Raw genomic sequence first — 24251 nt, forward strand, 5'->3', positions numbered from 1 at the left:
TGCGCGTCCATCACGGCTGTTCGATCTGTCCCGAAACATGGACGGGCACTCAGCCACACCGGACTCGCAATGCGATGGATAGATATCTTGGTCGAAATTGGCCCATTGCGTTGCAGGCTCAGGTGCAGCATCCGGAGCCTTTGGCCAGCGGGCGGGGTTTCGCACAGTCTGCATCATCTCACGTGGTGCAAAATAACGGCTTCATGGGACAATCCGACAACGGAGTGTACAATCGAAAATGGAAAACGCAGCAGAAGCCTTGATGTGTACAAATGCGGCACTCCATGTGGGTGGGATAGGCTGTGGTTGGCCGGCTTCAGCCCGAGAGTCAGGAACCCTGTGGTGCAAGAAGTCCATGTGACGAGCTTGTTGCCGAACATGTTCATGACCGGACGCCTCGACATGGCTAAACAACATGACAAGGGACGGTGAGAAGTCGGCATGCAGTCGAGTTCAAGCTGCTGAAAAATTTGACTGTAGGTAGGCGATGAGCTTTATGGCACAGACGTGCAGAAACATCCATACTTATATTAAGCCAAGGCCATGTATGGTTTGTGCCGCGGTGTAAGTCGGGGAAATTTCAAGCCATCCGTCATGCATGTCATTGGGGCGTCAATGACTTGCAATTTTACTACCGGAGCCGGGTTAGCCCTCGAGCTCCAGCTGTCGTATTTGCCTCTTAATGCAGGCGGAAGGAATTTTTTTAAGGCAAAAAAAAAATTCAAAAAAATTGAAGCGGTGCCTTCGGAGGGCGGCCGTCGGGTGGGTTCTATGGCGCGCTGTGGCGGTGACAGACTGACAGTAGCCGGCGAAAGGCGACGACTGCATCTTGGCTGGTGTACTTTGTACGACCAAACTGATTCAGACCGGCCCATCATCCCATGTGCATATTGCCAACAGTTGGATGGCACAATTGGTTATGGCAGCTACTTCGGAGAATTCTACACCTGCAGCAAATTCGCTGATGAATGATGGCCATTCGGAGCAGAAGGCTGACGGCTCTTCGCATCGGCTTCCACCAGAATGTTACTCCCGGCTCCGGCGTGCCTTTAGTTAACCCCCTTCCCTATTGTAGTTGCCTTGTCCTTGCGGCCTGTGTCGCTCCTTCCTGCAACCACCAAACTGTCAACTCGTACCTCGTACTTGCCTACTCTTCATCTGTAGCATGATGGAGCGCTTGAACATTTTGCCCCACCGCCAGCTTCTTTCCCACTCGCGCTAGCTAAGGCATCGCCGTGCAGTCCCCCAAAGAAGCGAAAACATCACATTGCTTCGCTCTCCTCTTTCCTATTCCTTTCAACCTCTCCTAAAGTCCTGCAACGACCAGGCACGCCTCGGACCGGTTCTAGCTTCCCCATCAGGCTCTGCTCGTTACCATCTCATGGCTTCCCAATCCCCCAACCAGGGGCATCATCACCATCCAGACACCGCCGGTACGTCAATGCATCTTTTCCCCGACTCTTCCGGATTCAGTACCCCTCCGTGCAAGTGTGTTTGTGATCTCTTGCGCTTTCTCCCCCGCGCAGCCTGGTGCTGTCTGGTTGCATCTGCGGGTGCAACATTGATCCAATCCAATCGACTCCGGTTTGCAGGCTGAATTCCGCGACATGACTGCCTGCTTTCTGCGTCGCTTTGCCGCCACTGACTTTTGCAATTCATCCCGTTGCGCCGCTTTCCAAAACAACTCGCTGACCTTGCGTTATGCTACCAACAGCCCCAGAGCCATCGCAGACGACTGCGAATGCTCCGGGCGACGTCTCTAATCCCAAGGATGATGCTCCGGCAGTTCGCTTTGCCTCTTCCATAGAGGAAATCTCGCCATCCGCTGCAGCCCCCGCCACGAGCCAAGACCAACAAGACTATAGCTTCTCCGAGGTTGCTGCTGACGAGCTTAAATCATTTACCAAATCTCTGCAAGGTCGCCCTCTTCAAGAGAGGCGTATGAATACGTTCCAATTCGAGGCCTTTTCTCTCCCCCCATCCAGAGTAAGTCCATCTCTATGCGCTGTCGTCGGTTGAATCTTTGCGTCACACAAATCTGACACAAAACCAATAAGGTTCCGTCCCGGGAAGACGAGTCGGCGGATTCAACGAGACTCCCAACACCCAATTCTTCCAGCTTCCATTCACCCCATGGCAGCCCAAGGCTCTCTGCGTTGGCGTCCCCGCCTCTTACACCCGCCGGTTCGGGCCCGTCCATAGTGTCTGAGAAGAGAATTTCCAGAGGACCATCCGACAAGGGTCCTAGCTCTGGCGACCCCCAGATAATCACTCCTCAGGCCTCGTCCTCGCACGATAGGTCTCCTGTGGTTGAGGAGCGCAAGCAACTTACTCACCGACCTGCTTCTTCGGACAATGTTATGAGACGCTCCTCCTCTGTTGAGGACCACAAGTCTCATAGAAGGGGCATGTTTGGTGTCGGTCCTGGCTCCGTTCCCGTCTCTCGAGAGTCCAGCCCGTCGCGAAGCTCCGCGTCCAACTTCTATTCAAAGCCTGTCACACCTGGCGGGGACGCAAATGATCCATACGCCAAAGGAAAGCGACCTCCACAGCAATCGCACCCTACACGACACACAATTGACCCTCGCTTTGTCTTTTCCAGGAAGAAGAAGCATGGATCCCCAGGCAGCTCAAAGACGAGCCTAACTGATAAGCGTGCTTCAGGCGTGTTCGGCAAAAGCGACGAACATCTCACTGTCGAGGGTGCAGGAGCTGGTTCTGGCCACACTCCACAAGGGTCTATGGCGGATTTGAAGCGGTTTTTCAGAATGTCCGGCTATAACCAACATCACCACCACAAGAAGAGGGATCAATCTCCTGCCTCAGGCACCAGAACACCTCCTACGTCTCGATCTGCGAACCAGCAACTTCCCTTCAGTGATGACCATGGTCTGTCGTCAAGATATGGCAAGCTTGGCAAAGTTCTTGGCGCCGGTGCCGGAGGATCAGTCAGATTAATGCGACGCAAGGAGGACAACACGGTTTTCGCAGTCAAAGAGTTCAGGGCCAGACATAGCTACGAGACGGAGAAGGAATATAACAAAAAGGTCACCGCCGAATTTTGCGTCGGTTCAACGCTCCACCATGGAAATATTATTGAGACTCTGGACATTCTCCAGGAGAAGGGCCGATGGTTCGAAGTCATGGAATATGCGCCATTTGATCTATTTGCGATTGTCATGACGGGCAGAATGAGTCGAGAGGAAATCCGATGTTGCTTCTTACAGATTCTAAACGGTGTCACCTACCTGCACAGCGTGGGACTGGCACATCGGGATTTGAAGCTGGACAATGTTGTCGTCAGTGATAAGGGTATCATGAAGATCATTGATTTTGGCAGTGCCCATGTCTTCAAGTATCCCTTTGAGAACGACACTGTTCCTGCAAAAGGTATGTTTGGATTTTGTAGCCGAAATTTATGTCATGCCGGTATACTAAGTCCATATTCTAGGCATTGTTGGCTCTGACCCATATCTGGCCCCAGAAGTTTACGACGTGAAGGAGTATGATGCAGCGGCTGTAGACATTTGGTCACTGGCCATCATTTTCTGTTGCATGACTTTGCGGCGTTTCCCTTGGAAGATTCCGAGAATGACGGATAATTCTTTTAAGCTTTTTGCAGCTGATCCCACTCCCGGACACGACCCAACAAAACTCATTACGCATTCTAAATCAACTGGGAACTTGTCCAGCACAGTACCTAGGGAGTTCTTGACGGACGAGGATTTGAAAGAGAAAGGTCATCGCAATCACTCTCACCATTCACACCACCAAGGTCATGGCCACTCGCATGGAAAGGAAAACGCAGAAGCTTTATCTACGGCAGAATCCCACAGCCAGCAGTCTCAGAACCAAGGCGCCGCAGGAGAACGCAAGGAAATTATACGCGGCCCTTGGAGAATTCTCAGATTGTTGCCGCGAGAAAGTCGCCACATCGTTCATCGTATGCTCGACCTTGACCCCAAGACTCGTGCTAAGATGGACGAAATTTTGAGCGAGTCATGGGTTGCAGATACTGTTATATGCCAACAGCTGGAGAATGGTGAAGTCATCCCTGCCGAGGACCATACGCACGTACTCGAGCCGCCCGCCTCCCAGCAGCAGCAGTCTAAGACATAATGGATTGAAATGTATGAGAAGGATCATTGCAATTTTAGAAACTAGGGCATATTTGGATAATACCTCAACTCATGTGGCGTTTTTTCTTTTCTGGATACAGGGGCCGGATCTCTGATAAGTTGGCTGGAGTATTGATTTTGCATACCACGAGAACAAACCATAAGAAGCATGAAGGGATGGCACTGATATGTGGGAAAGAGGAGTATAACTGACTTACAGGTGTGCCTCGGGGCATGTTGCATAAGTCAAGAGCAATAAAACAGCAATAGATATTTAGTTGAACAGTTGTTATCAATAGTTTAATATTTGTGTAAGTTTTCAATGAAACTGGGCTCCATGAGCAATCTGAGCAGTTGCTACGTCATTATTCTACGCCGAGCGGTCGCTGGGTTGACTCGGTTGAAAGAGTCGCGGGTCGCCGGAACCGGGGAAATCAGGAGCCGGGGCATGTGGCTGCCAGCTCAGAAAAAAATTGCTGACTTTCTCGAAGCTGTTGGAAGAAAGAGCTCCACTCGACTTCAACAGCGATCATCAACTTCGGAACCCCTTTCATCATCAACAATTGCTTCTCCCACGGACCCGGTGCACTTTGCGGACCTTAATTAATTCTAATTACGATGGTATGTATTATGCCCTATGACTGAACCAGCACCCGCGTAGTGTCTCAGCAACCGTTGTGGCCGTTGACGCGCTAGAGCTGGCAACTACGTCGGCAATGGCCGGGACAAAGCTCTCAAAGGGTTCACGCACCTCCAATGTAGGACCCAAGGACTAATGAGTGCTTTCTCTTCACCACGTAGGCTACTTCAATTCGATCCATCCGAGCCCTCGCTCCTCTCCTGGACCGCGTCCTCGTCCAGCGCATCAAGGCCGAGACCAAGACGGCCAGCGGCATCTTCCTTCCCGAGTCCAGCGTCGAGAAGTTGAATGAGGCCAAGGTTCTGGCTGTTGGCCCTGGGGCTATGGACAAGGAGGGAAACCGCCTGCCCATGGGCGTCACCGTTGGCGACCGTGTCTTGATCCCCTCTGTAGGTTCTCGTCTGGACAAGTTTGCCGAAGAGCTTTGAAAGAACTAACTGGTGTTTGTAGTTTGGCGGCTCACCTGTCAAGGCTGGCGAGGAGGAGTACCAGCTGTTCCGTGACAGCGAGTAAGTCGACCCTGCATGGTTTCTTTTTTGTTCCTTTGATGTGACAACATGGGCTTTGAAAGAAGGGAGTGACTAATGTGTTTTGCGCGCGACGTAGAATTCTGGCCAAGATCAACGAGTAAAAAGCACCATATCCGCCAACGAATAACACGGCTGTACCATATACTGTACCATAGGGAACAAAAGACGGTCACAAAGTGGGATAGAAGAATGGCAACCTCCTTGCATGGGCTAGGGAGAGGAGCAGAATTTGGGGTGGACATGAATCAGGTGGATGATTTGTGCGGTCGTGCTGAAGAATGCACGAAAAAGGGGGATATCGCTGGTTTTGGAAGGAAGTAGTACATTCAATCTCCACTCATGGCCTTGTACGGAGTCTTGCTCTGCATGTTTGAATTTGCGATGAAACAAGTGCCTTCTTGATATGTAATTTGGTGGCTAAACCTTGTGCTCAAGCGTGAATTGTAGGTCAAAGGCGCGATAGGCTGGCGGCAACGACTGGGGGCGTGGAGCGGCAAAGCCTGGCCAAATTTAAACGTGCGGCCCTGTCCCGGGGAGCAGCAAACAACAGGGAATGATTGGCCCTGGGGCGCCGCTACGAGGTCGACTACGTACCTGGGATTCTGTACCTTTGAACTTTAAACCATGTATTTCACGCAATAACTGGTTTTTCGCTTGGCTGCATACATGCATCTTGCAGCTGAACATGCGATTCCCCTTGATGCTATTTCCCCTCTGAGGAGCCCCCTGAAGAGGCAGGTCTGTTCCTGGCCCCCTGGACAATATTCGTCCGTAGTCGCGATTTGGAGAGGCACCCGCGACTGATGATTGGTTTCTGATGGCATGGATTCACAGCGGCTATTCGATTTTGATACAGATCTTGTTCACCGCGTATGCGGCAATTATGTGCAATGCCTTGGTTCGAGCTAGGACTACCAGTTTGGCTTCTTTGTTTGGGCCGGGGGATGGAGTATATAACTTGCCATTGTCCGCCCGGTAATCTTGGACATGAGGCTCGTCACTCGTCCATTCATTCCTTCATTGACATTCCATTCATTCCATTCCTTTATATTTCTGACCTTTTTCTTTCCTTTCTTTCCCTTCCTTTTGCGTAGATCGCCCAATTCAGCATGAAGTTCGGAGTCTTGGTGCTCGCTTCGGCGGCAAGTGCTCACACGCTCTTTACCACGCTCTATGTCAACGGGAAAAACCAGGGTGACGGGACCTGTGTGCGGATGCCGCACGACAGCTCGACGGCCAACGGGCCGATATACCCCATTACAGGGGAGGACATGTCCTGTGGTAGGTCTGCCCGTGCTGCTTCTGCTTCGCCACGTGGTTGGTCGCTCTTGTTCTGACGCATCGTGTGTGTTTTACAGGGCGTGACGGCAACAAAGCCGTCGCCTATACTTGTCCCGCGCCGCACAATGCCACGCTGACGTTCAAGTTCCGCGAGTGGACTGACGGCACCCGGCCTGGGGTCATTGCGCCGGAGCACAAGGGCCCTTGCTCGGTGTACCTGAAGAAGATGGACGACATGTACGCCGACAACGCTGCCGCCGGGCCGGGCTGGTTCAAGGTGTGGGAGGACGGCTACGACGCCGGCTCGGGCCAGTGGTGCGTGGACAAGCTCATCGAGAAGGAGGGCCTTCTCTCGGTGCGTCTGCCCGAGGGCCTGCCGGCGGGCTACTACCTCGTGCGTCCGGAGATCCTGGCCCTGCACAACGCTCCTCAGGGGGATCCGCAGTTTTATCTCGGCTGCGCGCAGATCTACGTGCAGGAGGGGCCCGACGGCCCTCTGCGCATACCGGATGAGGCCAACGTGTCGATACCGGGACACGTGTCTGCGGACACGCCTGGCCTGACGTACAACATTTACAAAAAGTCGCAGGGCGAGTATCCGATTCCGGGACCGAAAGTGTTTGTCCCAGAGGCCAAGTCGTTTTCGCCCAGTCCGGGCAACCAGACAGAAGGCGCCGTCCCCAAGGACTGCGTCGTCAAGAACGCAAATTGGTGCGCCAAGCCACTGCCGGGCTTTTCGAACGAGGACGGCTGCTGGGCGTCGGTGAAGAACTGTTGGGATCAGGACCAGGCGTGCTGGGACCATATAACTCCCAGCGGCGACGTCGGCTGCAAGACGTGGCAGGAGTATTGTACGCAGCTGGAGACGGAGTGCGGCTCGGGGGACGATGCCAAGGGCCCCGTGGAGTTCAGGGGCAAGGACACGATGCCGGATTTGCCAGGCGAGGCTCTCGGGATGTGGAATGATGTTTTCACGGCGACGGGGTAGATGTGTTGGGAAATTCTCTTCTTGTACACACAATAGTGCAGCTGGCCTGCGTTTCACACGCCAAGGAAGCCGGCTGAACGGCCGCCCATGAGTATGAATGAGTTACGTATGTATGTATGTATGTATTGGCCGTCGAGCTCTGAATGTGTCTCTGGACACGGATTGACGTCGAATGGGGCCATGGACTGATTATCGTAGAGCCATTGTGGGATAGAGCGGGGGGAGGATGTGCATATGGCGGAGTCGAGCCGACCAGAATCGGCACAGCTGGTGCAGGTTCGCACGCCGTCATCTAGAATCCTTCAGCAGTGCCAGCAAGCCAGGCGGCGCATCGGGGCTTCAAACGTTCCACGTTCCATGTTGCAAGCTGGACGTCGATGCATGTGGCAACCTCCAATGCCAGAGCGCAGGCCACGTCCGCAACCCGAGACTGTGTCGGCGCTCTTGCCCCCTCTTGCTCCATGTCTCTTTTTGTAGAACCTCGAATGCCTCTTTGTTCCTCCGTCCCCTCCAAGTGCCGCACATTACGCTGGCATTGAGTATAGATGAATCCACCTCTGCGAGGAAGAACCAGTTGATCGACCCCTGCTTGTCTTTTGTCTATCGAACATTTATTAGTCCCCCCCCATCAATCAATGGAGCCCATCGAGCCCATCGACATGGGCAAGTGACAAGTACCCAGCTGCATAGTACGTCCAAGTACTGTCTAGTGCTGTACCTGCTATCAGGTACTAGGTACCTCTACTTAGTAGGTAGCAGGTAGACCTTGGCTCCTTAGCAGGCAGCACCCAAGCCTAACAAAGTCCCGGCTTGACGTAATCATTACATCCAGGTACCCTATAACAACTCGGACGCCTCGAAACCCGCCCGCCACCCCAAAACCGGTTGAACCACATCACCGCCACTAAACGCCCCTGCCTCGTCTCGGCCTGCTGTTCCCCTTTCCTCCCCCAGCCGAGCATCTCGCAACTCACAACTTTGCATCTCGCCCGCCGCACCACACTCTCTGGCTGGCCATTACAGCCGACAGCCCTCGTCGTCCTCGTCACCCGCGTCACCGCCCCCCCCTGCCGACACTCCGCGAGACGCTTCACCGCTCGTAATCTGTCACCATGGTGAACAATCGCAACTACGACTTCCTGGTACGTCCTCCCAATCCCCATCAACTCTCCGACTCGGCCCGGCGCATTTTGCTGTCTGCCGCCACGACGGACCCTCGGAAGCCAGCACATGTTTGCAATTTCAACCTGGCGCGGCTGAGCAATTGTGGCCATTCTGCATGCCCGTCACATCGACGCGTACTGACCTGCTCCCCGGTGTAGATTAAGCTGTTGCTAATAGGCGACTCCGGCGTCGGAAAGTCCTGCTGCTTGCTGCGCTTCAGCGAGGACTCCTTCACCCCGTCATTCATCACCACCATTGGCATCGATTTCAAGATTCGAACTATTGAGCTCGATGGGAAGCGCGTCAAGCTGCAGATATGGGACACTGCCGGCCAAGAGCGATTCCGCACCATTACCACGGCCTACTACCGCGGTGCCATGGGCATTCTGCTAGTCTACGACGTCACTGACGAGCGATCATTCAACAGTATGGCCCCCCCTTCCCCCTTGTCATGATTCTTTTGCTGGCCCGTCTCTACCTGCAATATTGGGAAAGGGATCCCGAGGGCTCTGGGAGCCTTCTTGAGGAACCGTCCTTGTTCAACAAACCCCAAGCTTCATCAAAACGCCACCGGACACCGCGACGCCTGACCCAAGATGGAAGCTGACAATTCGTTTCTCCAGATATCCGAACCTGGTTCCAAAATGTTGAACAACATGCCACCGAAGGTGTCAACAGGATCTTGATTGGTAACAAGTGCGACTGGGAGGACAAGCGAGTAGTATCAACAGAGCAGGGCCAGGCTTTGGCCGACGAGCTCGGCATCCCGTTTCTCGAGGTCTCGGCGAAGAGCAATATCAACATCGACAAAGCTTTCTACAGTTTGGCCGCCGATATCAAGAAGCGTCTCATCGATAGCTCCAAGAACGACCAAGCGACCGGTACCGGCGTCAACGTTGGTGACAAGACCGATGCAGGTGGCAGCAAGTGTTGCTAGTTGTCCACACATGACAACGAGAGTGTCGGCGTCTTTCCTGCGGGTGTGCAAGCACAGATACAGACACAGACACAAGACGCAAACAGATTTTACTAAACAAACAAACAAACAAACCAGCCCGCTTAGACGAATGTTTTCAAGGCGGAAACGAAAGTCTCTATTTATCGAGCCCCGGATGTCACACGTGTATGGGACAGAGAAGGGGAATATGTTTCTGAGGCGGTTGGGCTATACTAAACGATTTCTAGAACCGTGTCACTGTGTTCCGCCTCTCCCACCAACCGTCTTTCTAGAAGAGTAAATGTGGTTAGGAGTTTTTTTTTTTTTTTTTGTGTATTTTGGTCTGGGTTCTAATGCGAGGCTTTGTCACCCCCGCCGTTGTTTCACGGTGTCGCTTGAAGGGTTGGGGGATCTTGATACCTGTGTCAGGGGAGCTGCCGTGCATGAAGGCGCGAGGAGTAATATCCAAAACAGTGATTGCATGCGATTGTTCCCCAGGTGGACACTCATAATGTTGCGGGCGAGCCGGTGAATACTATAAACAAGAAGGGGGAGGAAGGCGGGCAAAGCATCGGAAGCAAAGTGCGTGGAGGATACAGATGGGGGGGGGGGGGGAAGAAAAAAAAAGGCAAGGGGGGAGAAGACAAGACACGGCAAGGTTGGGGAGGTGGAAAGATTAGTGAATAGTGCGGGCGGCTACCAGTTTATTATTGACGCATGAACTATATTTCTTCTCGTTGCCTGTGTATCCCCTGGTCCGGCCGTGAGGGTTCTTTGATTCCAGTGCCGGTGAAAGCGGCGCGCCTCTGCGTCGTTGGCGCAAACCACGACAAACCGGCTCTTGAGCCTTTCCCGAACATCAATATCCCGCTGCGTGCGTGGCTGCACGTCGGCGCCGGGGGGACTCCCGTGGGATGATGCCCTGCCCGTAGCTCGCTCCGCCGGCTCGGCCTGCAGCTCCTGCGGCGGACACACCTTCCACCCGCAGCCCCTCGACAGGCCGTCCTCGACAATGTGCGCGGCCAGGTCGCCGGCCGTCAGTGTCGGGGGGTACACGTGGACCAGCACCGCCGGCGGCTTCTCCCCGTGGCCGAGGCCCCCCGTGGCCGAGGCCGCCCACGGCGCCGGCCAGCCTCTGCGCCCACTTGTTGCCCCCGGATGCGCGTCGTCTCTGCGCGTCCACGGTCCGCTGCGTCCCGGAGGTTACCGTGTACGTTTCTAATTCCGCGGCCGGGTCCTCGCCCGCGGGTGACGTCAGGTGTCTCGGCGTGGAGCTCTCCCAGAGGCCGCCCGGGGAGCGGATTTTGTAATGGGCGAGTTTGTGCAGGCGGAGGAGGCGGTCGCGGTAGGATATCGCCGCTGTGGAGGTGGAGAATGATATGTGATAGCGGCCGAGGGGCTCGAGGGTCGTGGGATTCCGTTGTTGCTGGACTGGTGTGTTTTTTTCGGGGTCAGAGAGTCGGATGTTTTTGTGGGTGTGTATTTTTGGGGACGATGGGGTGTGTACCTTTTTTGATGACGCTTTGCCAGGAGGAGAGATCGCTGGGCGCGAGGCGGTAGAAGTCGCTGGCGTTGAGGTGAGGGCTCAGGCCGTGGAGGATGAGCATGAGGCGGGAGTCGGGTTTGGGAGATGTGGTGTCGAGGGAGGCGGGTGAGGATGCTGGGTCTGCTGCGGAAGGTGTTTGTGGCTGTCGGTTTTTGAGGCTCTCGATGAGGGACGTGCCGCCGCTGTGGATGGTGTCTTGTTGGTTTGGCGGACTGGCTCGTTTCTTGAGGAGAGGCCATTGGGGATCGGCTTGGGTCGGGGTTGTGGATGAGAGGGTGCGGCTTGGGATGGAGGATGAGGGCGGGAGGGCGGTCGCGGCGCGACGAAGCCCTTGGGGTCGGATCATTGGTGTGGTGTTGAGGGTATTTGTGCCATTGGGGATCGGAGGATTGCGACGATGTGGTCTCGACGCTCGACGACGGTTGAAGCTCAAGAAGGACTGGATGAAGCTCGATGGACGGAACGGACAATGGGGCGCCGGGCATGGGTGGGACCCTTGTTTTTCTGAGGACGTCACTTCCCTTTTTTTTTTATAAAAAAAAAAGCGGCCAGCCAAACCCCACTATGGGTGTTTGTAAGTTGGGCATGTTGCTCGTGACTATTCCACCTTGCTTCCTGGGGATGGCGTTCAACGTAACATGATTGCGGTGCGAGATATAGAACCTGTTCCTGGATTCAATTTCAATGCGACTTGAGAAGCGAAAATAACTTCCTCGACGCTGGCGGCCACGCACCAAAAGAGTGGTTCCAGAATCCCGACGGCACTTGTATGAAATTTCAACGCTTCACTTCACAACCTGCAACCTACCAATTCACAAAACTCGCCAACTCCAGCAAGCGCTCGTTCCCGGCGCAAATCACACAAGTCGAATCCGAACCTGCCCTTCGCCTTCCATGGTGAAAAAAAGCATCGACGCAAAAGTGCGTCCGCTCGCCAACCCGGCCCTCGAAAAGGCGAGCCTCCTCGGCGCCGCCCGCCTCTACGTCAGCAAGGAATCCCTCATCGCGCTCACCAATGGCCTGGAAAACGGCAGGCCATGCGTCGTCGAGAAGCTGGAGGACCAGGCGCAGAGCCCGGTCAGGAGAGAAGCCTCGCTGTGGATTCTGCCCGAGAAGAACCTCAGCCCCAACGTGGTCATGATGACGAGGGCGTTTCAGGACGCGACGGGCTTCAGGATTGGCGACCAGGTGCGCATATCGCTGCTGGAGAGCATGCCGGACGTGGACGAGGTGGTTGTGCAGGACGTGAGTGAGGAGCAGCAGCAGGCCAAGGACGGCCGCGGCGCAAGGCATGCCGCCTGTTGGGAGTTTTCGTTGAGCCTGTCCATGGGTGGGTTTCTTTTCCTTTCTGTTCTTCGTGTGTGTGTGTGTGTGTGTGTTCCTCGTCGTTGAACAAATCTGTCTTGTGTTGGCTGACTGAACTGCGGAATATAGAGCGTGCCGACCTGATTTTCCCGGGCATGGTGTTTGAAGGCGTCAATATCAACAAGCTGCGGCGCACGTTCAAAGTCGTCTCGGTCAACTCGCACACAAACAACGTTGCCAAGTTCAGCATTTCATCATCGACGATCCGCATCCTGGCAGAGGGAGATGACTCCGCCGCTGCAGATGAATCAGAAGCCTTCACGGGCGGTGAGTTGGCCGTCACCGGCGTGCCTGGCCTCGCCTCGCAAATTAGCACCATCAACCGCTTCCTCAAGGGGTTCACTCGGCAGTTCTGGGTCAAGGATGAGCGAGAGTCGTGCGCCTTTGTCATCCACGGCGGACACGGTACGGGCAAGACCTTTATTCTGCAAAAGATTGCCGATACAAGATGGGGGCGGCCGTTCTGGATCAAACCCCCGGACAAGCTGGCCGCCATTCGGGAAACGTTCAAGCAAGCACACACCCTCCAACCGAGCGTGATCCTCATTGACGGCCTAGAAGACCTCATTTGCAAGGACAGATCGAACCGGGACTCAGTCATCGACGTCATAGGCGAAGAACTCGACGCCCTGTCCGCCGAAGCCAGAGCCCGCAACGCCCTCCCTCAGGTCGTTGTCATCGCCACATGTCTGGACTACATGACTGACGTGCCTGCCAAGCTCCAGAAACGCTCCCGTTTCAGAGAGAACATTGCTCTCCCCATCCCCAGAGCCAGCGAACGTCTCGAGATTCTCAACTTCTTCGACCCGCCGGTTCACCCCGCCGAGAAGAGGGCGTGTCTGGACAGCGTGGCGCAAAAGACGCATGCCTACAATGGCGACGATTTAGCAAACCTGGTTCTGAACGCCAAGAAGATTCTCGGCAACAGGCTCGACGAGGAGGGTCTCGATCCCTGTACGGCGGGAGAACAATTCCTCTCCAAGGACGATATGGAGCAGGCATTGAGGATCACGAGGCCCACGGCTATGCACGACATCAATCTGAAGCCGCCAACGATTCATTGGCAGGATGTAGGCGGCCAAGAGAGTCTCAAGAAGGTCCTAAACCGCATGATTAAAAACACCAAGGTTCGTCGCTATCCCCCCCCTCTTTATTACCAAGTCGTCGTCAACTCTCTCCCACACACCACAACTACATCCACTAACAAACCAACCATCTACAGAACACCAACCCCTCAAGCCGACACGTCCTCCGCAACCCTCCAAAGGGCCTCCTCCTCTACGGGCCGCCGGGCTGCTCCAAAACGCTCTCCGCGCAGGCCATGGCCACCGAATCCGGGTTCAACTTCTTCGCCGTCAAGGGCGCCGAGCTGCTCAACATGTACGTGGGCGAGTCGGAGCGCGCCGTCCGCACGCTGTTCGAGCGGGCGCGCGCCGCCTCCCCGTCCATCATCTTCTTCGACGAAATCGACTCCATCGGCGGCCAGCGCGGCCCGGGCTCCTCCCCGTCGTCGGGCGGCTCCCGCTCCACCGGCGCCGTCAACATGCTCACCACGCTGCTCACCGAGATGGACGGCTTCGAGGCGCTGACGGGCGTCCTCGTCCTCGCCGCCACCAACCGCCCCGAGGCGATGGACCCGGCGCTCATGCGGCCCGGCCGCTTCGACCAGGTCCTCTACGTCGGCCCGCCCGACCACGCGGCGCGCGAGGCCGTCTTCGGCGTGCACCTCAGGGGGCTGGCCCTCGCCGACGACGTCGACGTAAGGGAGGCCGCGAGGCTGGCCGACGGCTACTCCGGCGCCGAGATCAAGGCCATTTGCAACGAGGCCGGGCTGGCGGTGCTGGGCCCCCACGACGACGACGAGACGGGTACCGCCAGGCTGGAGATTGGCATGGATGACTTGGTCGCCGCCATGGAGAGGACACCCAGGAATATTACGAGCTTCATGATTAGCGGGTATGAGAATTGGTCAAGACAGTTTAGACGCAAGTAGACAAAAGGGGGGGGGGGGTTTGTGAAGGCAAAAAAAAAAGCTGTGCCTATGACGAAACCTCATCATCAGTCTCACATCTGCGACAACGAGCTACATTTTACGGCTGGCTTTTGCCCCCATGCCACAATTACATACATCTAGGAGCACCCATGGGAATCTGGCCAAATGGCATTTTCACGGTGCAGGTTTATACTTTTAAGCAAGATTTTTCTTCTTCTTTCCGTTTCCATACCACACACATCACCTTGCTTGCAGTAGAACTGTGAGGCATCATCATAGCCAATGACTTGTCCATTGTCCGTCGTTGTCGTCGTCCAGACCGAGGGTACGTATTCATTCATTTCGCCCCCCAGCATGTCCTTTGCGCTACCCGTCGTATCCAGCCCTTCATTATATATGATACATTAGGAGCTGCAGCATATCCGCCAAATGTCCTCGAGCTCCCCCCTGAATGCCCGTCTCCCTAATTTGCGTGATCGCCATTGCAGGTAATTTCACGCCAGCTCTTCCCAAATGTCCGTTCATGTTTATAGCTGAGAAAGGGGAAGGAAGGGAGAAAAAAAAGGGAGAAGAAAAGAAGAACCAAAAATTGAAAACCCCCTGTCCCTCAATTCCAGTCCTTGTCACCAAGCTCCCTCCCCCCGCGTCTAAGTTCTTCGCAAAACTCAATCTAGATCGCTGGTATTCTGCCATTCCCAAAGATCGTCTCTGAGGTAAAATATTGCGACCAACCCCATGATAAGTGTGCACTCATAGGTCGGCTTGATAACGCCGCGTGACCTCTCATTGCCGTTGCCGACCGTTCCCGATACGACCATGCCGGTTTGACTCTCATGCAGGCGAGGAAAAAAAAAAAGACGTCAATCAACCGTCCCGTACGCCGTCGCCGAAAAAGGAAGCAAAAAATGGACAAATAATCCATGTACCAGTTATGACTCCTCATCTGGCCTTGATCCTCCCCCTGTCCTCACTGCCGTCGATAGGCTTATGGCAATCTTGCCATTTCCAGAGCCGCCCCCAAACGGCTTTCGTTTAGGGGTCATCCGCGAACCCGTCGCTAAATTCGACTCGGAAGAACTACTGTTCCGGCGTTTGTTTTGCATAAGCTTCCCTATCTCATCCTCTTCATCCTCTTCACGGCGGCGTTTTTCGGACAATCGTTCAGGCGGTGATGCAACAGCCGGGAGGCTAGGTCTTTCGGTGGCTGCCGACTCCTCTGGGCCACTATTGGCCTTTGTAGCAGTGTCACCTTCCGTGTTGGCATTTTCATCGCTCTCTTCATCCGATGGGTAGTCGACAAGAGGTTTGGAAGGTGTCAGGGGTCCATTGCTGGGCAAGATCTTGTCGCGCACATCTGGGCGGTGCTCCTCATCATCATCTTCAGGGTCTGAGGTGTTCCAGTACTCTTCTTCGCTTGGGTCCACAGTGATATGCTCCATTAACCTCGTATTGGGAGGGGGTTTCCGGGCCATTTCGTCGTTTTCCTCTAGGAAGTAGTCCATATTGGCGGTGTATCCTTGGGTCTGATCGTATCGCTGAATCATGTCCTTGAAAGTCGTCAAGTAGCTCAAACTGGTCATGAGGTCCCTATGGTTCGCAACCAGATATTTTACCAAGTCCTTCAGATTCTCCTTCTTGATGAATTCAAACAGCTCTAGGCATGCCGAGCTTAGCAGATTGTCTCTTGGCAAAGTTTCTGCAAGAACTTCCAGCGCAGGGCCCAAGGCCTGCTTCTCGACGACTTGCTTGATATAGAATTCCTCTTGCATTCCAATGATGTTACGGAAGAACCGTATGGCAACTATGCATGTTAGTACACATTCTATGTCGCCAAATTACCCCATCGACAACAAGCATCTTACCTAGTCGCAAATACTTCTCTGGGTTTTTGAGAAGCTGTGAAACACGCTGAATGATGTTATGATTCATGACGAAATATCTGCTGAATCGATGATGCTGACGGATAAAGAAACATGAAATTTCGACGAGATATGTGAACATGGAGGCTTGCTGTACTGAAAATTCCAAACCCGTCTTGTTCTCGAGTTCCAACAACGGCTTAAAAAGCTTCAGCGCAGATCGTTCATAGAACCGAGTGAGGAAGAGTTCCTGTTGAGGGTCCGCCGCCGGTTGAGGCCGGGGCCGGCCAGGAAATTCACCATTCATACGGGCGAACTCTGGTCCTTGCGGAGGGATTCCCTGATCTAGGAGGACCTTGAGAGCCTCTGAGATTTGGGACTTGACACCCAAGTCAACTTCTACAAGAAGGAGTTCAATCAATGAGTCAACCAGTGATGGTGTATTTTCATGCATCTGGCGATAAATTGTCTGTCGAATCATTTGCGGGTCATGGTCAATAATGGAGACCAAGATATCGGTGGCGCCGACTCGAACTGCGACGTCTCCATGTTTCAACCCGAAGTGGATGACTTGGAGCAGGCCGTGAGCAATGAAGTTGTTATAAAGAGACTGCCTCGCTGGAGGTTGGATATTCTTTGCAATGGCGCAGCACTGTTGGATGAACAGAACAGCGTCCTTCCTCTTCTTCTGATCAGGTCGTCGAATATTGAATACACCGAAAAGTTCGTTCAAAAATTCGGAATTTGACTGCAGATGTTGGAGGATATCAACCTGGTTAAAGAAAATCAACGAGTTCAGAACCGAAAAGGTTGGGTCATCGAGAATCCGTGCAAGAACAACATCTTTGAGATACTGAAGCCGGTATGTCTGATGAATCTTTTGCCGCGTCTGCTCGTCTTCGATCCGGACAACCTCCTTGTATCGGCCTTGGTTATCAAGCCAGTGTCGATGATTGGCTTTGTGGCTAGGAAAATCAGGGTCGTATTCCAAGGCACCGACTACACCAAGGACACATTCGTCTGATACAGCGTGCTCAATGATGGTTGTGTCGTTCAAGAGGATGATTGTCTTCATGATGTTGCAGAGTCGATGGAGGTCGGGTAGACTCTCGAGGTCTTCAGCCATTTCAACCAAGGGAATCAATTTCCCAATGTAGTCATCCGCCATGATGAACTTGGCAAGCGCATCGCGGCCGTTGGCACTCGAGCTCATGAAACGCATGCCGGATTCGATTTCGGGCAGGTTGCCCAGTTCCGCGGCAGGGAGGCTGATTGTCGCGGGGACCTCGATGGCCAAATCGTCTGAAAGCCCGTCGTCGCCAGCAATTGTATTCTGGAACGTTTGTTGCACATTGCTCACAAATCGCCTGATCAAAGTTAGTCATCAAGTTAACAGCATGGCGGGAAAGTGCCAGGGCATTATTTCGAACCATATCAGAGCACATCCTTCCGCCTCCTGGAAGCTGAGAGCCATGTCCACGCCACTTCCGGGTTCTTGCCATACGATGAGGGTTTCTGATGAGACGGGAATGCCATTAGCATGACGTCTGCGATGAGCGTATTGACGGTTCAATAACAAACCTTGCTGCTTTTGGAATCCATCCTCTTTTTGAATCTTGGTCTCTAGGAGCAGTCGGTTTGGCTGGTCCTCAGACTCAACGATGACTCGTGGATCTTTCTGCCCATCTTCGGTCTGTGCGGTGAGAGGAGATGGTCAGCCCATTTTCATGATAACCAAGCAAGCAGTCGCGACAGTTGGCAAGATTCGCAAATTTAAACACATACAGTCGCAAAGGCCGCGGTGCAAAAGCCTGTCCCGCGATCGAACCAATCATTGTCACGCAATTCATAGACCTTGACGCGCTTCTTATCCGTCGCCTGATGAGGCACCTGCTGTGCCATCATCACCGGCTCGGAGTCCGCCTCCGTGGCGAGCGGCCTATACGTAGCAGCCAAGTCCGGGGCAATGTCGAGATGCTGCTGGAGGGAGAGTTCGGACAGCGGAGTCTCGTGGCTCAGGATCGTAAGCGCCGCCACGGTTCTGTTCTGTTGCGCGCCTGGAGGGCAGGACGCACACGCGACTACGGCGACGGGAGGAGGGGCAGGCTGTTGGGGGAGGGTGCGGTCTGCCGGGTCGCAGGGTCGCCGGGTCGAAAAGGAGATGAGAGATGGCCAATGTTCTCGGGCGGCCGCGTGGGGAGGGGTTTGATGAAGGCGAGGCCGCGAGGTTGCGAATGTCGGATGGATTGGCGAGTTAGCCGCCAGCGAGCATTCGGCTGCGATGCCTGCTTGCGCCACGCAAATGCCGCCGCAGGCGACCACCGGTCGGGGCTCGGGTCGGGCTGGGCTGTCGACAACAGCAGGAGCGAACGGGACCGCAGCGCAGGGCACGAGATGACGGCGAGGTGCGCAGCGTGCGACAGCAAGGCTGCGGAGAGGGAGAGTTGCGAGCTGATGACGATGAGGTGAGGGTTTGGTGCAAGGATAGGGACAGAGACAAAAGACAAAGCCGATGGGTTGGATGTCCAAGTGGGCAAAGCGCGTGACCGCACGGCGACGACGGGCTTGGGCAGTTGAAAGTTGTGCTGGGCTCAGATCAATGTCTTGCTGGGGATGCGTGGGCCAGCGTGGCCCGCCTACGGAGGCCGGAGACGCCACTCAGGAAGGGCCAGTGGCAGGCAGCGCGACACAAAGACTACATTCGCAGCCCAGTCGCCGGTACTTTACCAACAGCATTTGGTTCCGGTAGAGCCCGCGTACTGTAGACTTGTCCGCTGTGCACCTCGGTAGTACTAGTCCTCGGTGCCGTCCCTTGGGCTCTTATCGTTATCGTCCATCATCTATGGCTCCTGCCACACAATGGGGCCACGGGCCAGGGGGGCCCCAGGAGCCGAGCGCCTGGGCCAGTTGCCAGCCAGGTGCTGCTGCACCCGCAGACTACAGACGAATGACTGGCGAGCACTAGCTGAAGAGCGCCAAGGGCTGGATGGACGGCGGCGTGCGGCGTGTGGCTGATGTAAAACTTTTCAACATGGATAGTCACGTGATCGGTCTCTGCGTCATCGCCATCCAATGGCGTGTAAGTGAGGACGGCCCTTTTCCAACATTCAACTTGACTCAAGGGTGAGACTACGCTCAACAAATCTCAGCCAAATCACATGTCTCCCCCTTTTATTCCCTGCGGAAACTACTTCTTCTTCCTTCTGCCTCTCAATCCAACAGCCTGAAAAGCCATACTGCTGCTAAAGATGCCGTGTCAACGAGTGAGTCATCAATCGGGCCCTTTATCTAGTAGGTTCAACAAGCCAGGCCTTTTTGTCCAGAAGTTTCAAACTAGGATATAAGGTTCGAATTAGAAGCTAGCTAGCAAACCTACTAGCCACGACATTTCTGCGCAATTAAAAGACTAATCCCCATTCCATGCGATCCATGGCTGCCAATCGTGACAGCTGGTACTTCCAAAAGAGACACCTGCCAAACGAGACGAAGCCGTGGATAACCGCCTGGAGTTGGTGCTCAAAGTGGCACGCAAAGGCAATAACTTGTTGCAAGATTCTAGATCGCATGACTTTTCAAGGCTAAATCAACATAACCGTACGTCAAATAGTTCCGGAAATATTGGTCGATTGGTCAGTCTATGAAAAATTTATTTTCTCGTACCGTAACCATTGGTCCGAGCCCCTTTCAACGTCACTCGAACTGTGCTGCTCATTATGAGATTTGAGGAAAAAGAGTCTCGGGTATGGGTCACCCAGAGAGCATGTTCCAATTCTGCCTGCAAGTGTTTAGATTGGTACATCCTATTTCCCCGCTGGCTGTCAACTGAAATCAAGCAATACTCCGCCTGACTATGCGTATAAACAACGCGCAAGATAACGGGGTAGTCGTAGTTGGTGCTGATTTCCGCCGATCTTCTGGTACACCTCGGCGAGTCACTGTCAGCCGATGGCAACAAGCCCTGTATCCAAGGTCTGGCATTTTCTCGTCCGCATGTAGTATACTCTGTGTTACTTCAAGAAAACTTTCCCCTGATAAAATGAGTGTCGCCAGGGTAATAGGTAAGACTGGACAGTACAACAGGGTAGTGAGTTGACGTGGAGCGCTGAGACTCTGGTGAGAACTGCAGAGACGAATACATACACTAACACAGCCGAAATATTGCGTCTAACGTCATACAAGGCCCTCAAGTTATCCATAGAATAGACTGACGAGACTGACTGATACCTAGACTGTATCTCTATCTGTCATGTCGTTACTACCTCCGCGCGTAAGCTTCGTCTCTCTCATGCTTCATTATGGTTTCACGTAGTTTCTCTCTTCCGGCCTTATGTCTCACACACGGTAACTTGTAATATTTACAGGCCAAGTTCTTCGGACCCATTCAATGCAGTCGTTGCCTGTCCCAATATTAAAAGCTATTCCGAGACTCAAAACTAACGTTACCGGACCCGACAATCTGTCATCGGAACCCGCTCCGTGAGAGTAACAAAACTGTCTGCTTGGATAAACTTGCGCCTCATTTATTGTTCGCTCGGCTCGTTTTTTTTTTTCTCATGGCGATGATACATTTTTTCCACAGCCATATTCACGAAAACGACGTCTTTAAAGAAAAATCGACAACCCTGATATCTCTTGTCAACTCACGATACGGCGCGTGTTGTGTGACACCACGTTTATTCCAAGACGGTCGCGGAAAAAAAACAACTACTAATTAGTATGTCTCAAGTCATCCTACCTCGACCAACTGCCGATTCAAAACAGGGGACTTGAGAGCAACAGGCTCCGCCTTAGTACACAATAAAAAAAAGGTCCAAGTGAACCGTTCGTCTGGGATTCTCGCCCCGTCCCTCTCTCCCTTTCCCCCCACCCTGCATACCACCAAGCGTGCCGTTCGCCGGGACATTGTTCCAGAATGGATAGGGCTGAAGGAGTTCAAAGCCCGCCTGGCTTAAAAGACGTCGGAATGGGAGGCAGGTGCCGGCCGCGATACAGGCTCCTTGCGGTTTGGTCCGGAGCATTCCACATCATAAGCCCACAGATGGATAGTAGATACAGACTTTGAAGATGACGAGCCATACGGTCTTGGAGCATATCAAACCTATCATAAGTCATGTTATCTTCATTTATACATTAAAATGTTCCATTATAGTCGAAACATTGCTCAAATAGTCGGTGGAAAACAGAGGACTTTGTTTTCTAGCGCCATCATCTTGATCGGAGGGAGAGACCAGTGGAACTCGTCGGTTAAGCGCTCATACGGGGCAAGATCGTCAAAAAGTCGGTCTAATACAGACCGAATGATCTAGTATCTTCCCTTCAGTTCCCAAAAAAGTAAAACAAACAATGCCAATGAATTCGTTCAAGGCGAAACTCGCCGCCGACATCGCGCAGCCACTTCGGTGTTGTGTCCGCTCCGCAACGTCAGTCTGTCAGCTGGATTATCAGAGGTTGGCAGAGATTCGTGAAGCGACCAAGAAGACGGTGCAGCTGATTCTTCATGAGGCTAATGGCTTCGATGATGAGTCGTTTCAAAGGTGTATTAAGTGCGGCGTAGCAAAGTGTAATATCGACGCCGCACTAAACAGATAGTAGCAGAAGACATTGAGGGAGAAGGCTGACAAGGGGCCGCTCACGACGTTAATCGGGAAGGGCACACAAGCTATGCAGAGGGCTATTGAGAGACACATGATTTGTATGGCTTCGGCTGCAAAGACCTAGTACTTCCCCCCCCCCCCGGGAGGGTTTGGGCTGGCGGATACCGAGTAATCCGTCCACGGCACTCGAAGCCATCGTGTCTCATATATAATATTGCCTACTAGGGCCAAGCAAACGACCACTAGGTAGACCCCAAAGACTCAAGTTCTCGTTTAAAGTCCATGACAATGTCGTCAAACGAGTCATCCCTCTTGAATCCCAATCCCAACGCCTTGGTGTTGTCAAACTTTGTCGGCCACGAGTACAATATCCCCTTCAACTTGTCATCATCCTCCTCCGTCAACAACTCCAACTTGTCTTCTCCGCCTACCCTCGCTAAAGAATCCATCATATCCTGCACACAAACACCCATCCCGGGCGCGTTCAAAACCCGATTATACACGGGCAACGCATCCCTCGGCAGGGTCAACGCATGAAGAAGATTGCCCACGAGGGTTCTTGGTGAACATAGCCAGTGCCTGAAGGCGCGGTCCCTGAGGGGAATGGTACACGGCAGACCCTGCATCGGCTCGCGAATCATGCCGGACAAGAAGCTTGAAGCGGCCGCTGTAGGTTTTCCCGGTCTCACCGAGATGGTGGGAAGCCGGAGAACAAGGCCGTTTATGAAGCCCAGACGGGTGTATTCGTTGATGAGGTATTCGCACATCATTTTCTCCGCGCCGTAGGAAGATTGCGGCGTGGGGTGCACGGATTCATCTACCGGCTCGGCAAACTCGCCGCCGTACACGGCCTGGCTGGATGTGAAGATTGTTCGCACGCCAGGACAGGTCTGGCGGAGGGCGTCGAGGAGGGCGCGGGTTGCGTCGAAGTTGACCCTCATGCCTTGCAGGTCAGTATGCAAGACCAAGTTTTTTTCTGCACTCGGCAAGTCTAAGATTTACCTAGCTCAAAGTCCGCCTCGGCACCAGCTGACATGATGCCATGAAGGACGTAGACAGCATCCAAATCATCATCCACAACGCTGGAAGAGCCGGTCAGCAAGTCCACTTTGACACACTTTGCATTATCCGGAAACTTGACTCCCTTGGGGACCGGAGGCTCCACGATATCCGTCAGAATGACCGTGTAAGTGCCCTTGTCGTCATTGAGAAGGGCCTTGGCGACGAGTTGGCCGATGAAGCCGGCAGCACCAGTTACAAGGACACGCATAATGACTGGATCTGGGTTGGTAGCAGCAGGCTTAAAAAGTATCGGTAAGCAGGAAGGATTCGGTCCCAGGACTGGTATTTGGCTTTAGACACTCCCTCGAGTTGATTCCGTCATGATTCCCAGAGTTCGGGGTTGTGTCCGCCATGCCCGCCCCCGCGATGCGGCCCCACATTTGTCCCCGATCGGCGATATTCCAGGACATGGGCCGGCAATCCATTCAACGCACGTAATTTGTTGCTCGGTAATAGGCGAAACGAATGCGGAGCACCTTGGGTAGGTAGCTGGCATTACTGCAGTATTGCTTATGAGCGTCGTCAACTATGGGTGTTTGTTGGTGTAGATGATTGCTGGCGGTCGACAAGACCAAATCGGAGTCTCCGGGTCTTTGGCGGCAAGTGTCCATACGGATCGGAGGTCGTCTAAGCGGGGTTTCAATACTCCAAATGTTATCTCTGACCGATCAAAGTTGCAGCAGAAGGTGTGCCCAAACCTTTCCTTGCAAGTAGCGGCCATGCCTGCAGTTCTCCGAGGGAATTGTGTCTTTGTAACAACAAGTCATGTCCTTCATGCTGTCACACTACACTGGGTGTTACGAATCATGTCCTGTAGGGACCTTTTGCAACTAATGGTTATCGCTTTTGAGCTCATCATATATGAGTGTGACAAGCAATCCTGTAAGCGTGGTGAAAGGTTTATTCAAATGCCATCCCTTGTACGCCTCTCGTAGTACATCCGAGAACCACCTACGTAGGCACTCGAGACTTTTGGACGCACGTACTGAGCCTGTTCAGTATAGGGATACCGAGAGCGAGTAAATCAGGCATATTGGGTTTCCGAACTTCTATTGCCAAGAGGAATCTCTGAACCCTTCTTCACGAAACCGATCCTTCGACATAGCCTGGAATCTTGATGCACGATTCAGTATTGTGGATGCCTGGATATTAAACTTGAGATTGACTCAACAAA

General features: G+C 53.6%; 8 protein-coding genes across 8 annotated transcripts; 5 read left to right on the top strand and 3 right to left on the bottom strand.

Annotated features, from left to right (window-relative positions):
• Positions 1-1701: 1701 nt before the first annotated feature.
• Positions 1702-4119, top strand: MAA_06337 (Serine/Threonine protein kinase; the record flags this gene model as incomplete). Its single annotated transcript, XM_007824335.2, has 3 exons — positions 1702-1986; positions 2058-3390; positions 3452-4119. 3 exons carry the CDS (start codon positions 1702-1704, stop codon positions 4117-4119), a joined length of 2286 nt encoding a protein of 761 aa, XP_007822526.2.
• A 715-nt stretch (positions 4120-4834) lies between these two features.
• Positions 4835-5271, top strand: MAA_06336 (glycoside hydrolase family 61 protein; the record flags this gene model as incomplete). The annotated part of the gene is made up of 3 exons (XM_007824334.2): positions 4835-4876; positions 4920-5147; positions 5209-5271. The coding sequence occupies 3 exons, from the start codon at positions 4835-4837 to the stop codon at positions 5269-5271; spliced, it is 333 nt and encodes a 110-aa protein (XP_007822525.2).
• Positions 5272-6397: 1126 nt separating this feature from the next.
• MAA_11347 (WSC-domain-containing protein) lies at positions 6398-7557 on the top strand (the record flags this gene model as incomplete). The annotated part of the gene is made up of 2 exons (XM_011413335.1): positions 6398-6569; positions 6647-7557. 2 exons carry the CDS (start codon positions 6398-6400, stop codon positions 7555-7557), a joined length of 1083 nt encoding a protein of 360 aa, XP_011411637.1.
• Positions 7558-8669: 1112 nt separating this feature from the next.
• Positions 8670-9658, top strand: MAA_06335 (secretion-related GTPase; the record flags this gene model as incomplete). Its single annotated transcript, XM_007824333.1, has 3 exons — positions 8670-8699; positions 8880-9147; positions 9345-9658. The coding sequence occupies 3 exons, from the start codon at positions 8670-8672 to the stop codon at positions 9656-9658; spliced, it is 612 nt and encodes a 203-aa protein (XP_007822524.1).
• Positions 9659-10517: 859 nt separating this feature from the next.
• Positions 10518-11550, bottom strand: MAA_06334 (uncharacterized protein; the record flags this gene model as incomplete). The annotated part of the gene is made up of 2 exons (XM_007824332.1): positions 10518-11089; positions 11166-11550. The coding sequence occupies 2 exons, from the start codon at positions 11548-11550 to the stop codon at positions 10518-10520; spliced, it is 957 nt and encodes a 318-aa protein (XP_007822523.1).
• Positions 11551-12098: 548 nt separating this feature from the next.
• MAA_06333 (AAA family ATPase) lies at positions 12099-14562 on the top strand (the record flags this gene model as incomplete). Its single annotated transcript, XM_007824331.2, has 3 exons — positions 12099-12534; positions 12639-13696; positions 13792-14562. The coding sequence occupies 3 exons, from the start codon at positions 12099-12101 to the stop codon at positions 14560-14562; spliced, it is 2265 nt and encodes a 754-aa protein (XP_007822522.2).
• A 929-nt stretch (positions 14563-15491) lies between these two features.
• Positions 15492-18323, bottom strand: MAA_06332 (suppressor of Mek1; the record flags this gene model as incomplete). Its single annotated transcript, XM_007824330.2, has 5 exons — positions 15492-16363; positions 16425-17788; positions 17852-17936; positions 18003-18114; positions 18207-18323. 5 exons carry the CDS (start codon positions 18321-18323, stop codon positions 15492-15494), a joined length of 2550 nt encoding a protein of 849 aa, XP_007822521.2.
• A 3934-nt stretch (positions 18324-22257) lies between these two features.
• MAA_06331 (nucleoside-diphosphate-sugar epimerase) lies at positions 22258-23285 on the bottom strand (the record flags this gene model as incomplete). Its single annotated transcript, XM_007824329.1, has 2 exons — positions 22258-22958; positions 23018-23285. The coding sequence occupies 2 exons, from the start codon at positions 23283-23285 to the stop codon at positions 22258-22260; spliced, it is 969 nt and encodes a 322-aa protein (XP_007822520.1).
• Between the last annotated feature and the right edge of the window lie 966 nt (positions 23286-24251).

Source organism: Metarhizium robertsii (genome assembly GCF_000187425.2).
Source record: "Metarhizium robertsii ARSEF 23 chromosome Unknown MAA_Scf_6, whole genome shotgun sequence".
NCBI classification, from domain to species: Eukaryota; Fungi; Ascomycota; class Sordariomycetes; order Hypocreales; family Clavicipitaceae; genus Metarhizium; species Metarhizium robertsii.